Source organism: Phoxinus phoxinus (genome assembly GCF_949152265.1).
Source record: "Phoxinus phoxinus genome assembly, chromosome: 24".
Lineage (NCBI taxonomy): Eukaryota > Metazoa > Chordata > Actinopteri > Cypriniformes > Leuciscidae > Phoxinus > Phoxinus phoxinus.
In genome coordinates, this window is record NC_136899.1 from 12580522 (window position 1) to 12595476 (window position 14955).

The window sequence follows — 14955 nt, forward strand, 5'->3', positions numbered from 1 at the left end:
ATTCGTGATGGAGGTGAAGGGGATTGGCAATGGAGAGAGAAAGAGAGAGAGAGAGAGACAAGAGGAGTGGTAGAGCAACTGGCCAGACACAGTACACATACTCATGCATTAGTGTAGTAATCAGTCCCCAGCAGGGTGCATGGAGAGAATTGAATTAATTCCACATGCAGATACTTCACACACACACACACACACACACACACACACACACACACACACACACACACACACACACACACACACACACACACACACACACACACACACACACACAGTAGACACTATATACTACAGTACAGGCATCCCCTGGTTGTTATGCACATGACAGATTACACAGAATGCATATTCTCACGCGCTTTTTCCATGTAGAACAATTACAGTTGTTGCATCATTTTGTAATTTCCACTGCTAATGGAAGCCGATAAATGCAAATTGATTTTACATGCCTCAGGAATGCAATGCATGAACGGTCCATTTAAATCATGGAAAGAAGTATCTTACTCGCTGACTGACTTGGGGGAAAAAACACTTAATGTAACATACCCTGTATATATTATTTCATAAATCCAACATAAATCATTTCATTATGTCAATTGACATAATTATCACATTGTTTTAGTTAGAATTATGTCTTTTCTATTAAAATGTTTTATTTATTTATTTATATGATTATTTATTAATATGCGTAATTTATATGGTGTAAGCTTAACCACAAGGAATTTAAAAATAAATAATATATGCGCTTTGTGTGTGCATATATATATATATATATATATATATATATATATATATATATATATATATTACTTATGATATGTATACTTTACTGTTTTGGGGTTGGTAAAACATTTTTGAGTATGTCGCTTATGCTGCATTTATTTGATACAGTAATATTGTGAAATATCACTGTATTTAAAAATAACTGTTATTTTTTTATATATTTTTAAATGTAATTTATATAAATAATGTGTATGTATTTTTACATAACTGTGCCTACAGTATATGGCTGCAGATTGCATTAACAAAAGTAGTAATTTCCTTTTTATTGCTGCCATACCAAACCCTTTTAGTCCAAAGTTAATGCATTCACAAGCCTACCGCAAAATCAACACCATCATTTACATTTTAATTAAGCTCAGATCAAACCCAATCAATCTCTCAATAAAGTTAGAGAATAAACACGCCACTTCAATCTTACTGGTGGAAGGGAACACGATCACGTCTGTATTTCTGTTTTTCCAGTTTGCTGTAGAGATCTTTCCATAATTACCTGCTCATAAGTTTACACGGCTTCAGAATGATATAAAGACAGTCTGCAAAGCAATCAAGTGCCATCAGGAATTGTGAGCTTGTGCAATATATACAAAGGTTATGCGGTGTCAGTGCAGGAGATGAAACCAAGAGAGTGAGCGAGAGACGGCGCGAAGGGAATTTACATTCATAACTTCCGGTATGCATCATTCCGAGCCATGACAGGGATCAAAAATCCTCCTCCACTGCGCAATAAGCAGAAAGGCTTTGTCAGCAGGTAATAGCCAGCTGCAATTTTCTGCCTCCTCACTGTAGTTTATCACCTGATCCCAGCCGCAGTTTATCTGTGAACTTCACCATGCTTTCGCCCAAGCAATCCATAGAACAGTCACTCAACCGATCATTTAGCCAAAAATGGGCATGACATCCAGTCACCTCAGTGGTGCTAATCTCCTTTCCTTCTCCTGTCTTTCTGCCTCCTGTCAACAGGGGCTGATGTGATTAATTTTGACGGGCAGGGGGTGATCTCTTACCGCTTCAAAATGAAGAAGATGAAGATTTTGAAGGACGTGATAGCCCTGAAGTTTAAAGCATCAGAGAGCGAAGGGGTGATTCTGCACGGAGAGGGCCAACAGGGGGACTACATCACACTGGAGTTGAGGAGAGGCCGACTCCAGCTGCAGATAAACCTCGGTAAAACTGATATGTGTGTGCCTTGGTGGGAATTATATCATTATTGTGCTACTTTAAGTATATCATTATGTCTTCAGCTTATTTATTGACTGTGGTCTTCTATTGTTTCATTGATTGTTTGATCCTCATTAGTTATTTAAATAATTATCTTATATAATCTTTACTCACCTTCATGTATTTGCCAAACTGTATGACTAAGGCAACCATTCAAAAGTTTGGGGTCAGTAAGCTTCTTTTTGTTAAAAAAGCAAGGATGCAGTTTGATCAAAATTGAAGACATTTATTATGTTACAAAATATGTATATTTCAAAAAAATGCTGTTGTATTCATCAAGCAACACAACTGTTTTCAACATTGATAATTATAATAAATATTTCTTGAGCACCCAATCATCATATTAGAATGATTTCTAAAGGATCATGTGACGCTAAATACTGGAGTAATTACAGGAATAAATTGCATTTTACAGTAAAACATTAAAGTAAAAAGCAGTTTAAATTATTTTCACAATATTACTGTATTTTTTAATCAAATAAATGCATCCTTGGTGAGAATATATACACAAAAAAATCTTACCCTTAACTTTTGAGTGGTATGGCGTACTTTCTTCTGTAGAGCACATAATAAAAAGTTCTTTGAAGAATGTTTTTGTCCATATAGTGAAAGTCAATGGGGTCTAAAACAACACTCGTTCCCGCTGACTTTCATTGAATTTTCCACTGAATAAAGAAAGTCATACAGTTTGGAACAAGATGAGGGTGAGTAAATGATGACAGAATTTTCATTTTTACGTGAACTATACGTTTAATATCCCATGGACCTGCATTGCAGGAAAACCTAGCCCGAGGGAAAAGAAATATTGATAGACTGTAAAACACAAAACCCATTATCTTGTGTATCATAAAGACATAAACATCTCAAATGCACTGTGAAGACAGGTTCCGCCCATCAATAAGTATTCTGCAGTGAAGGTGAAGATATTGTACAGGTATGTTTGATATTAATGACCGTCTCCCATGTCTAATAAACTGTAGGAAGTAATCAGTACGGCTCCATCCTGGGCCATACATCTGTGACCAGCGGCAGTCTGCTGGACGATCATCATTGGCATTCTGTAGTAATTGAGCGCTACAGGAGAAATGTCAATTTCACCCTTGATCAGCATACTCAGCACTTCCGCACCAACGGGGAGTTTGACCACCTTGACCTGGACTATGAGGTACGACTGAGAAAGTGAATGATTTATTGCTTTGAACTTCATTTAACAAGCAGGTGCATTATGGGATGCCTTACCTCAAAATGCGACTCCCCATAACTGGTAAGTCTTTAAAGTTTATAATTGTCCTTGGAAAAGATTCATCTCACAAAGATAAAACTGCATGAATGCTGTGACAAAGAACAGGCAAAATTGTGAGAATTCCCTGCTGATAAAAAGCATGAATTTCCATGGCCGTCCAAGCTGGTTTATGCTATTTAAAGCTGATTTTGTGTTATTCTGTTATTTAAACCAACATAACCATGTTTTTCATCAACAAAACTTGGTCATGCTGGTTGAGTAAGTCAGTATTGCTGGTAAAAGTATAGTGCACCTAAATTGAAGATGTTTTTCCAAACCTGTTTGACTTCCTTCATTTTTGAAGATTATCCTCTATGGCAGTGTTTACCAACCACTGTGCCGTGGTGCACTAGTGTGCCGTGACAGGCTGTCAGGTGTGTCATGGAAAATTATTAAATGCCAAATTAATATGCTACAAAAAAGTGTTGCTGTCAGGCGGAAACCTTGTATCTATATTTAGTCATTTTTATTTTATTAAAAAAAATCCATGCTATTGGCTTTACCTCTGTATATGGGTTTTTACAAAGATTAATTAACTAATGACAAGCATATAAAAGAGATTGTGACTAAACCTTGTAGCTTCATTGGCTCCTTAAACTGTCCACATGTTGGTCTGTATCTTAAACAAAGTGCCAGTTTGTTAATACTGTATGGCTTCAGAAGACATGGAATAGAATACAAGAACCACTTTTATGATACTTGATATGCAACACAGTCTCACAACTCATCACATATTGATGCTTGGTCAGAACCCCTCCGCGTCACTTTTTAACGCACAGGTACCCCTTTAGCATCATTTTTCGATGTGCAGGGTACTCAATTGCTTTCAATGAGTAACATTTGGTGCTATACACAGACGCGATGGCCATGGAAATGTTATCATCATGATGAAATTATATATTGGGGTTTATTTTGCAATTTTGACATATATGTTGGGGTGTGATTTTCAATGTAATCAGCCAGAATCACATTTACATTTTACAATTTTATTTACAGTGTTTAGACATGTTTGAGCATGTAACCCAACCCCTATCCATAAAACTACCCATTTGTGTATTTTATCAAATAAAACGCAGGATATATAAGATACAGATACGACTACAGCCACAATTTATTCAAAAGTAAAATTTTCCAAGTGTTCCGCCCAAACGATTGATTTGTGTGAGCAACAGACCCAAAAGCGATCACCGTCTCCGTCCATTGTCAAGCTCAGATCCTCTGCACACATTATGAAGAAGCATTACGTCAGCGTTGATTGTGAAATGGCATTGGGTATAGTTTTGGTGTATCTTTTAAATGAGATATCAGTGACATTAATCATTTTCAGCGATTAAAAGCTTAAGTTCCACTCTGTTCTTCATATCAAGTAATTGTATGGCTTAAGAAGGCTTGGAACACAACACGAATTGTTTGTAATGCTTTAATTTGCAATAAATATCTTTGACTGTACTTGTGTTTGTTGAGAAGTGGGTAGGTTTAGGGTAAGAGTGGGGTTAGGTGCTCCAAAATCTATATATAAAAATATAGATTTCTTATTTACAAATGCAAAGAATTAAATGTGTCTTAATTTGACACAGAAGGCAAACAACTGAAAGCAATGGAGTACACTGTTCTGTAATTATCTGTATTATTCTGTTATTCCGGTCACACTGCAGCCGTCACACAATCCAGAGATCTCAAGCTCAAAGCCGTGATGTCAAACCAAGACACTTTGTCCCAGGGAGGTTCTCACTGTGTTTGCAGTGGGATTTTTATCCCTTGTTATTCTTTTCAGCACAGAGCGTCTGAATCCGCTTCTCCACACAGGATTAATCCACACTAATAATATGTAGCAGGATATTACTGTTATCAAACAGAAATTACGTGCATTAACAAGCACTGTAGAGGAATGTATAAGAAATTAATTTTCAGTTACGTAAAGAATATGGTGTGGGAGCAACTCCTTATCTATTCAATTGAGCTCAGACGCTCCTGTTGCCATTGGATGCTACAGGGCTAGTTACAGCTCAGTTGGTCTGAGACAAATTGACCCCAATTAAAGTGAAAGTGTCTGATTAATTGAGCCAAGAATGGATCCAAACCGGTGTGTCGTTTTCTGCTGGAGCGCAGACTGCATTTGCAAACAATTGCATTTATCGACTATTGTGTTGAAGCACGAGTACTTTGTTTGAAACTGCATGTATAATAGTGTTTACTAAGCATCTTTCAATAGCTAGATATTATCTGATTTTACAAAATATGTATCATTTTACTCCATTGTCACAAGCTGAATATTTTTGGGTTGTGGCTAAAATGTGTCCCCAGGGAAGTAGAAATGAAAGAGAGGTAATAATTAAATGCTAATTATATTTCACCATCATATTTCAACGGAATTTACAAGTGTATAATGAATCGAATTTGAAAATAGGGCCATCGAAGTATGAATTTCCCCCGCAATAAGTATCAAGAAGTGACAAAACATTAGGGGTAAACTGTGTCATGTCAAGGGGGGCTTGTATCTTTGGACAATATAGGAATGATTTCCATTTCAAAATAACATATAAACGTAAATCCTTTACTAATGCACAATCCCATTACAAAATCTTTTGCTGCACATTACATTTTAACAAACCGGCAAGGAAAGTATTGACTAATTAAACCATTTTAATTTAAAACTAAATATAAAAAGAATTATTCATTATTAAAGGAAATATTAATAAATAAATATGAATAATTTACATATTTATTGCACTGGCATTTCACCAACATGCATGCCATTTATTTATAGACCTGCAATAATTTGCTTTGACAAAAAAAGAAATGTGGCATTTAATAATTTTACCCGAGATGTGTAAAATTTGATTTAAAAAAAATGTTTGTGCATGGTTTATTGGTTAAGGAGGTGACTTGGCTTACCCACTGGCACATCTTACCCCACACTCTGTATATATTGTTGTGTTGAACTTGGTGGGTTGAAATTCTTTGATACAGTTGTTCTGGCTTATGTCTCTAAGAAGTCTGATTTCTCCATGCAGCTGACTTTCGGAGGGATGCCTTATTCTGGGAAGCCAGTCTCAGGAGGTAGAAGAAACTTCAAAGGCTGCATGGAGAGCATCAACTACAATGGAGAGAACATCACTGACCTGGCCAGAAGAAAGAAACTGGACACCTCCAGCTTTGTGAGTCGATTCCCTTTTCAATCAACACACCACGGACCATATCTGACTGATCAGAGTTTGATTTTGATTGCATAACTTTCTCGTTTATGACAGACTGTGCATATTTAATGTTTAGATTATTTTCGCCTGGAGGTTTTTGTGGAGGTGTATGACCATGAAGAGCTGTGCAAGGTTGACACTTCTGAATGTATAGCGGTTCAGACATGATATTGATGGAGCTTGCATTAAAAACCTCATATCTATGCTGTATGTTTCCGTTTAATTTGTTACAACATGCTGATGGGAATGTTAATCATCTACACGGATTTGATGACTGTTGTCAGCACTGATAATAATCTAATTTCCACTGCCTGTGATATTACAAAGAATGCTATAATTGCACATCATATCCGATAAGCATATCAGTGTTATGTGATTCATTAATGGAACCACAAACATAAAGAGACACAATGCTTTTTTTCTGATACATAAAATTTGATCTCTGCCGTACATTTACACCAGCACATCATGTCATAGAACATCAGTCAAGCATTATGGTAAATTATAATATATTTGAATTAGATTAACATATTTTTGTTCTAGAGATTTTTGTATTTTGACAAATAAACCAATCATGCTTGTACTGTATTTTAGGAGGCAAAAATTAAACAGAAAATAAAAATTGTCATCATTTACTCGCCCCAATGTCATTCTAAACCTGTGTGACTTTCTTTCTCTGCACAAAAAGTCAATGAACGTCAATGGGGTCAACATTGGACCCTATGTTGGACCCTAACATTGGACTTGCATTTTCCAAAATATCTTCTTTTGTGTTCCACAGAAAAAAGGAAGTCATACAGGTTTAGAACCAGATTAGGATGAGTAAAGGATGACATAATGTTAATTTTTGACCGAACTATCCCTTTAAAAGCATGTAAATAGCACAGTTCTCCTCCTTTGCAAATTTGACATGTGTCCACCATAGACAGGCTCTGAATTATTATTCATGTCTGAAGGATTATATTCAAGGTTGATGAAACACATCGCATGGGCGGAGGTTCTCTTATGAAGCGCTGAGAAAGGCTGAGTGCACTTTTCTATTTCATTGTGATGAGACTGATTAAGTTCTCTATATTTGAAATAAGGCTGAAGTGCATTCGGTGCCTCCAAATTACCATTTAGAAGGACGTAGAGCTGGAGAGTTATGAATAAAAGCCCTCGTCGTTGTTTCCATGCACCCCTTTTCCAGCTTAAGGTTCAGAAATCGAAGGCGTGGTTGGGAACGGAACATGCTGGAGCAGCACTTTGAGAGATCTTTCTTTAAGCCCATGTTCCACATGAAAGGTCCTCAACCATTTCAGACCCAGAATTATTTTCTAGTCACTTTATTTTGCAGCCTTGTAAGTGTATTAAAGATGTTGCATTTGAGATCTACATAATACAGTGTGTTGTGTGGAATTTGCTGTTGAACAGAGACATATTTTTTTGCAAGAAAAACAGCTGATTTAAGGTTCTTTGCTGGTCTTACCTGGTTTAAAAAAGGTCTAAAACTTCTAACGCCCCCTTTAAAGGCCTCAAAATAGACCAGCATAACTACCTCGGCCATGTTGGGAGACCTAATTTATTTTTAAGAAGTGATATAATGTTTGATGCATTCTATAAAGATAACAGCTGTTTGACCAATTACATCTTAGCGTCTACACTCTAAACAACATAAATGGCTTTTAAGTGTTTTCTATCCTGCCTTATTTTCAGCGCAACCTGACGTTCTCCTGCGTGGACACACACACGTTCCCCGTCTTCTTCAATGGCACAAGCTTTCTGCAGCTGCCGGGGAGAAGGGACCACAATATGGTGTCTGTGGGATTCCAGTTCCGTTCCTGGAACCCCAGCGGCCTGCTCCTGTTCAGCTCCTTGGCAGATGGAATGCTGGAATTGGCTCTAAACGAGGGAAAAGTCACAGCGCACATTAACGTCACCCAGCAGAAGAACATGCGGGTGGACATTGCATCAGGTGAGCTGACATTCTTCCCCCTCACAGACGCAGTGGCTGTTACATAGAGATCTCATAAGGTTTCATCAGCCTTTTTTTTAAACTGTTGTTTTTCTAGCAAAGTAGCACCTAGTTGATACATTACTTAATGTTTCAATTTTGTATGTTTAAATACTATATGATCAATCAGCACCAGTTATGGTATGGTAGCTATGGTAAAGTTGCATCATGTCTCAGAGTTATACTTTAATGCTCAGGTTTGTCCTCTATAGCTTAAAATCAACATGAATTTGCTTACAAAATTCAATTAATTCTATCCATTTTTGAGTGAAACAGGGATGAGAAAAAAAAACGTACAGGACTTTATTGCATCCATCAGAATTTGATTTCAACAGGATTGTGAAAAGACCGTTCCATATCAGGCTGGACAAGCACAGCTAGCAGATTGTTGTCTCTATGACAGTGATGGAAGGATGCAGGAGAGGATTGATGTTTCTCTCTTTATAAGAGAGCTTGGTTTTGGATGTTGAATTGATAAACATGAATTGATTATATATACAGATAGATGGACAGATAGATAGATAGATAGATAGATAGATAGATAGATAGATAGATAGATAGATAGATAGATAGATAGATAGATAGATAGATAGATAGATAGATAGATAGATAGATAGATAGATAGATAGATAGACAGACAGACTTGGTTGGACACTGTTGATGTAAATTATTAAAGTACCGTATAGTCACTGCTGATGTAAATTATTAAAGTACTGTATAAAATAGGGTAAATTCTATTTAGGTATAAACTTTGTCTCTTAAAGTATCTTCAAATGTAATGTTGATAACATAGCTCTGAACATTTGGTCTTGGAAGAATTGGATGAGAAATGCATTCATATTTCAAACGAGTTCATATTGAAATCTCATCACTGTCTGGAAGAAACAATTGAGATTTTAAAGAGTCTAGCCTTCATGTTAATCAAATTGTCCTTTTTTTGTTGACGTAATACGTGTCTTTGTCAGTCTATAGAAGAGCATTAGTCCAAAGACATCTATAGGCATTCTGGACACACTCGCCAAACTCCTGTGCTAATAGGCCATTAGGAGAAAGGGTAGTTATTCTTACATTGTTAACCTCAAGGCTAATTGGGCTCCGCCTCTATGGAATCCTTTATCTCTTTTAAGAAAAGCAAATTGACTCCACATTGAACTACAGCATGGAAGAGTCAGGTAATAACTTGATGAAGTTCCATGCATAGTAAGTGCTTAGTGACAGCTGTGAGATTAATGTTGTGGTTTGACCTAATCTAATAGGTCTACAGGATCTGAAATTTCGATCCTGTTTCAGACTTCAGCATGTTATTGGGTTTACTTGATCAATTGTGGACTTTATCAATGGAAGAATTGATATATGGTGTCACTTATTCGTCTGTACTACAGAGCAAAGTACTAAGGTAACCATAGCACCATAATTAGTCAGGTTTAGTGAACCCATTTGTTAACTAATAGATCATATGATATAAAAAAAAACTCTCCCACTTGGAATTATAATTTATTTTTCATTGAATATCAATTAATCATATAACTCTACCACACATGATCTTCATTTTCAATTAAAGACAATCAAATTCTTTAAGATTCAGTATTCGAACCCCTAATATATTTGTCGATATAACTTTAGGTTTATATACGTGTGGTTGCATGACAGGGCTTTTCTTGTTAATCTGACATTGGGTAGGCCTATTAGAATACAAATTGAGTGTAGTTTTAAGATCTTTGATTTTTTTTTTCTTCCTCCATCTGCAGAGAATCGTTAGCTGAAGAAATATTACCTTGACAACTTAATAAATGATTTCCTTAGTCATGCTTCTGAATGCCTTAGTCCTGGGGTGTAGACGTTGTATTGAGAGCATTCATGATCAATCTTTCTTCATAAATGGCTGATAAGGTTTATGGAAATGCTGCAATGAACTGCTAATCCTTATAGCGTCACATTGTACAACACCTGAACATTTTCTGTCAACTGCTAGTTGAACAATGTTTGTTGAACCAAAAAGTCAGCCATTAATGCTGGTTAATTAATGGCTTATTAACGATTAGTTTGAAATTCTATTTATATTTTATATTAAATAAAGTATTTAAAAATCCTTGCAAAAGGTATGTTTACAAAAACTTTTAATTTTTGAGGTGGAATAAATGCAATTTAATAATGGCCATAACTATATAAGAGTCTGCTATATTAAAATAAAAAAGTGGTAACATTTTATTTATTTATTGTTATAAAACATTACTGATAAAATGTATCATCTGCATCTTTAACGATATGTCTTATGAACAACCAGTACCAGTACAAGTCAGAACTGACTCATTGCAGCCACAATCAGATTGTGCTTTAAGACTTTGATTCACTAAAAATAATAATTCAATCAGGAATTGCAGTACACTGATTTCTCTGTATGTTTTTGATTCACTGAAGATCGTTTATAAGCATCTTTTGTTTGGAAATTGCACTACACTGATTGCGCTGTATGTTTTTGATCTACTAAAAAAATGCTTATTAAGAGTCATTCGTTCAGGAATCAGATTGTGCTGAATGATTTTGGTTCACTAGAAAAATCAGTCATTCTTTCAAGTATCAGACTACTGTACACTGATTGCCGTGTATTATTATTATTTTTTTTCACTAAAAGAAACTATTCATAAGAATAATTATTTCAGGAATCACACAACACTAGCTGTGTCCCAATTCAGAGGCTGCTTCCCTCGAAGGACACAGACGTCAAAGTCCACAAGGTCCAAGTGAGCATTGCTAAATGGGACGGTCTAGCCTATGGAGGATTGCTCTTGTCACTTAGCAACTGTGACAGCCATCGCTGACAGGTGGCAGGAACTTTTGCACTTGACTTTTTATGAAAGTTATAATTAACTGTCGAAAAACATAACAGGCTTCACAACCTGTCTAAATGTGTTCACCTTGGTCCATTTATGTACATAATAAAGAGAATAAACTATCACATCTTAGTAAGTTACAAGTCAACATTTGAACAGCTTTAACAATATGTTACATTTGTATCAGTACACTGTAAAAAAAAAAGTTGGCCCCTTAAATTAAGTACAGTCAATATGGATGTTCACCAGAATTTCCTCTGCATTCGACGCAATCTCTCACAGTCTTCTCATCTCACGACTCGACACCACACGGTGTTCCCCAGGGTTCTGTTCTTGGGCCTCTTCTCTTCATCATCTACATGCTCCCATTAGGTAACATCATCCATCATTATGGCTTTAAATTCCACTGCTACGCAGATGACACCCAACTATACATCCATTCTCAACGCAATGCTCCTTTCCCCACGCATTCCATATCAGATTGTATTTATGATATAAATGCTTGGATGGCCAGTAATTTTCTCAAACTCAACACTGATAAAACAGATCTACTTCTTATTGGTTCACCTCTAGCTGCATCCCGTGTATATATTGACAATGTTAATATTGCTGGAATTCTAGTTCAACCTTCCACCACTGTCAAAGACCTGGGTATAATCTTTGATTCCTCTCTTTCCTTCCTTCCACACATCTCCTCGCTCACTAAGTCTGCCTTCTTTCACCTTCATAATATTGCATGCTTGCGTCCATTTCTAAATATCAGCGATGCTAAGACTCTAGTTCACGCTTTCATCACTTCACGGCTTGACTACTGCAATTCTCTTTTCTATGGCTTACCCAATTCATCATTAAATAAAATCCAATATATCCAGAACTCTGCCGCTAGGGTCCTCACATACACAAAGAAATCTTCCCACATTACTCCGTTCGCTTTCGTACTCAATACAAGATACTCATTATTACATTCAAACGTCACTGCAGCTGCCGTTAGAAGCTCCGGTTCCTATAGAAACAGTCAGTTGCATGCCCGAGAGGCGTTTCAAAGATGGCCGCCGAGTGAAATTACTTGTCTCACAGGGACTTTGGTAAAAGCAATGTAAAAACACATGTTGTCATAACTTATTGATCATTAAATTTTTACAGTGTAGATATTTAAGTAAATTGAAACCTAATACTTACATTTAAAAGTGTAATCCAGCATTTTCTCAAAAAAAAAAAAAAAAAAATCCTGTCATTACCGGCACGTGAATCTTCGGATAGGCTGGGCTACGAAGGATTCCTTTGTTCTATCCTTCGCGGCCCAGGAAACCAAGAATGGATTTGCAGGCTGCATTTGGAGCCTTCGAATTGGGCAGCCTCTGAATTTTTTATTTACTGAAAGGAACTGTTCATAAAAGTTCGGAGTACATTGATTGTGCTGTATGTTTTTGAAGAGAACCGAATTAATTTGGGAATCGGAATGCACTGATCTCTGTTTTACGCTGCCGGAAATAAAGCTATCCTTCCCGTAAAAATGTAGGATAGTAGAATAATCCAGACATCATTCAGGCTCGTAAGGTCATATAGCGCGCTTTCATCTGTACTGTGTGAATATTTTTGTCACCTTTGCAGCTCAGCTCGTTTGCCTGCTGGCTCCATCCTTTTCTTGTCCGGGTTAAAAGTCCATTCTGCTTGTCTTGAGCTGCAAATTGTCTTTGGAAATGTGGATGAGGAGTCTGATAGTGCCGTAAATGAGTGTAGTCTTGCTAATAGGCCGCAGTTAAGTCAAATTCCAGAGGGGACACTTGTGTAATTGCCATCTTCTTACTTTTACTTCTCATTTCACCAATTCAGTGCATTTTCAAACTACTGATTTAAATGCATTGAGTTTTCATCATCTTTTTCTTTAAGCACTGAAGATTAATGGTCGACATGTTAAGTTAATTGACATGAATGACTCAGTGTGGCGAATCCACTTGTAATAGATGGGAATGGTAGAATGTTAGGGATTAGAACTTCCCCACTGAATCTAAATTATTCAAGATGATTCATGCAAAACATATCTGACATGTTTTTTAGAATTGAATCTCTCATTAACAGACTTAGAGAACCAATATATTAAAACCCCCATTTTTTTGTTCAAACGAGAATTATCATGATCGTAAAGACATCTTGTGCTGGTAAGTTTCTTAGTGTTTTTCAGCATTTAATCATCATCTCTCAGGAGCCAATGGCGAGTAGTGATTGCTTCCCTCAGTAACAGATAATTAGTCATAATTAGGTGATGTTACAGCAAGGTTGTTGCCATGGTAATCAAGTATGCAGTTGTCAAGAGAATGATGCTAACTTTTGAGATGTTCTCCAATTAAGCATGAGGAATCCAGTGAAAAATATGTTTGGTTTTTGTTTGTTTTCCACTTATCTCCTAATGGACCCAGGTAGAGTAAGTCAAACGCTGCTGTTTACAGTAAAATTGTTAATCATTATAATGATACTGTCAGGAAATGGATATTAAATCTCTAGCGTTAGGACGCTAATGCTCCGATGTGTTTGCAGTGTAGCGTGGTTTAAAATAGGGTTCCTTACACATTTGTTTTCCTTTTAATCGTTAGTGCCGTTATACCCTCTAAGAAAAACTAATAGGTATTCGGAGCTTTGCTGCATGTTCAATTACAACCAAAATTGACAGGACGACTGAAAATTGCCAGTGATTTTCCACTCATGAAATGTAAGCCTATAAGAACAACACTGACAAGTCATGTTGCTGACAGTTTGATGAATCGCACCGATCACAGACCTGCTCCATTGTGTTAATGGGATAATTCTGAAAAAAACTTCAGATTGTCATGCACGGTGGTGTTCACTTTGCTCCTTATATGCATTCAGCTGTGGCTCTTTCTGTGGCTCCAGCCAAAGTCTGATACCTTCAAGGCATGTGAATTCAGAAGACTGAAAGAACTGCCAATTGCCTCCCACCTTTCCTCTCGCACTAGTATTCTATCATATATTGATCCCGCTTGTTTAAGTGAATCTGTTTTCTTTGAAATTTATGAAGCCCTCTAGCGCTTATGAATTTGAGTTGACTCTGTGCTTTGGTCTTAAATATTTGCCCCGCCGAGGTAATTTGAGAGCCTTTTCAATCCAGGCGGAAGGCAATTTAGCAAGCTCATAAACTGGGACAATATAACATTATAATCATAGTAAGGTATAGTGTTTGCCCTGTGATTCCCTTGGGGGATCTCCATTATTGCAGTGTATTCCTATTCAATATTGAACTTTCAGCTCCACCAAGAAAGTTAAGGTGAATGGACATTTGGGTTTATTACTTGCTATTTATTACCACAGCGAAATGGCAGAGAGTTGCACCACATATTCCCTGCATCTTGTGTTCTTTTATCAAATATTTGGGCTATTTTACTTTTATTATATATTATGCTTTCAGATTTTAGCAAGAATATAGAACTCTCAGCTCATATTTGATCATATTTCAGAATTATAGTGATATTTTCCCTAAAAAATCAGCATATCATGTTACATTGAAGACTAAAAATGTTTACTTTGCATCACAGAGTTGCATTTGAAAATATATTGGATATGAAATATTTTTTAAATAAATGCAGCTTTGGTGAGCATAAGAACACATGAAAAAACATGGGAAAAAATCATACAGACCCT

At 36.5% G+C, this 14955-nt stretch overlaps 1 protein-coding gene across 2 annotated transcripts in view; it reads left to right on the forward strand.

The window, feature by feature from the left end:
* cntnap2a (contactin associated protein 2a) overlaps positions 1 to 14955 on the forward strand; it is a 357512-nt gene that overhangs the window by 172352 nt on the left and 170205 nt on the right. For both annotated transcript variants that reach the window (XM_079601641.1, XM_079601642.1), the window contains exons 5-8: positions 1741 to 1944; positions 2979 to 3163; positions 6295 to 6438; positions 8173 to 8431. In XM_079601641.1, the coding sequence (XP_079457767.1) occupies positions 1741 to 1944; positions 2979 to 3163; positions 6295 to 6438; positions 8173 to 8431 (792 nt within the window). The remainder of the gene's footprint in view (positions 1 to 1740; positions 1945 to 2978; positions 3164 to 6294; positions 6439 to 8172; positions 8432 to 14955) is intronic.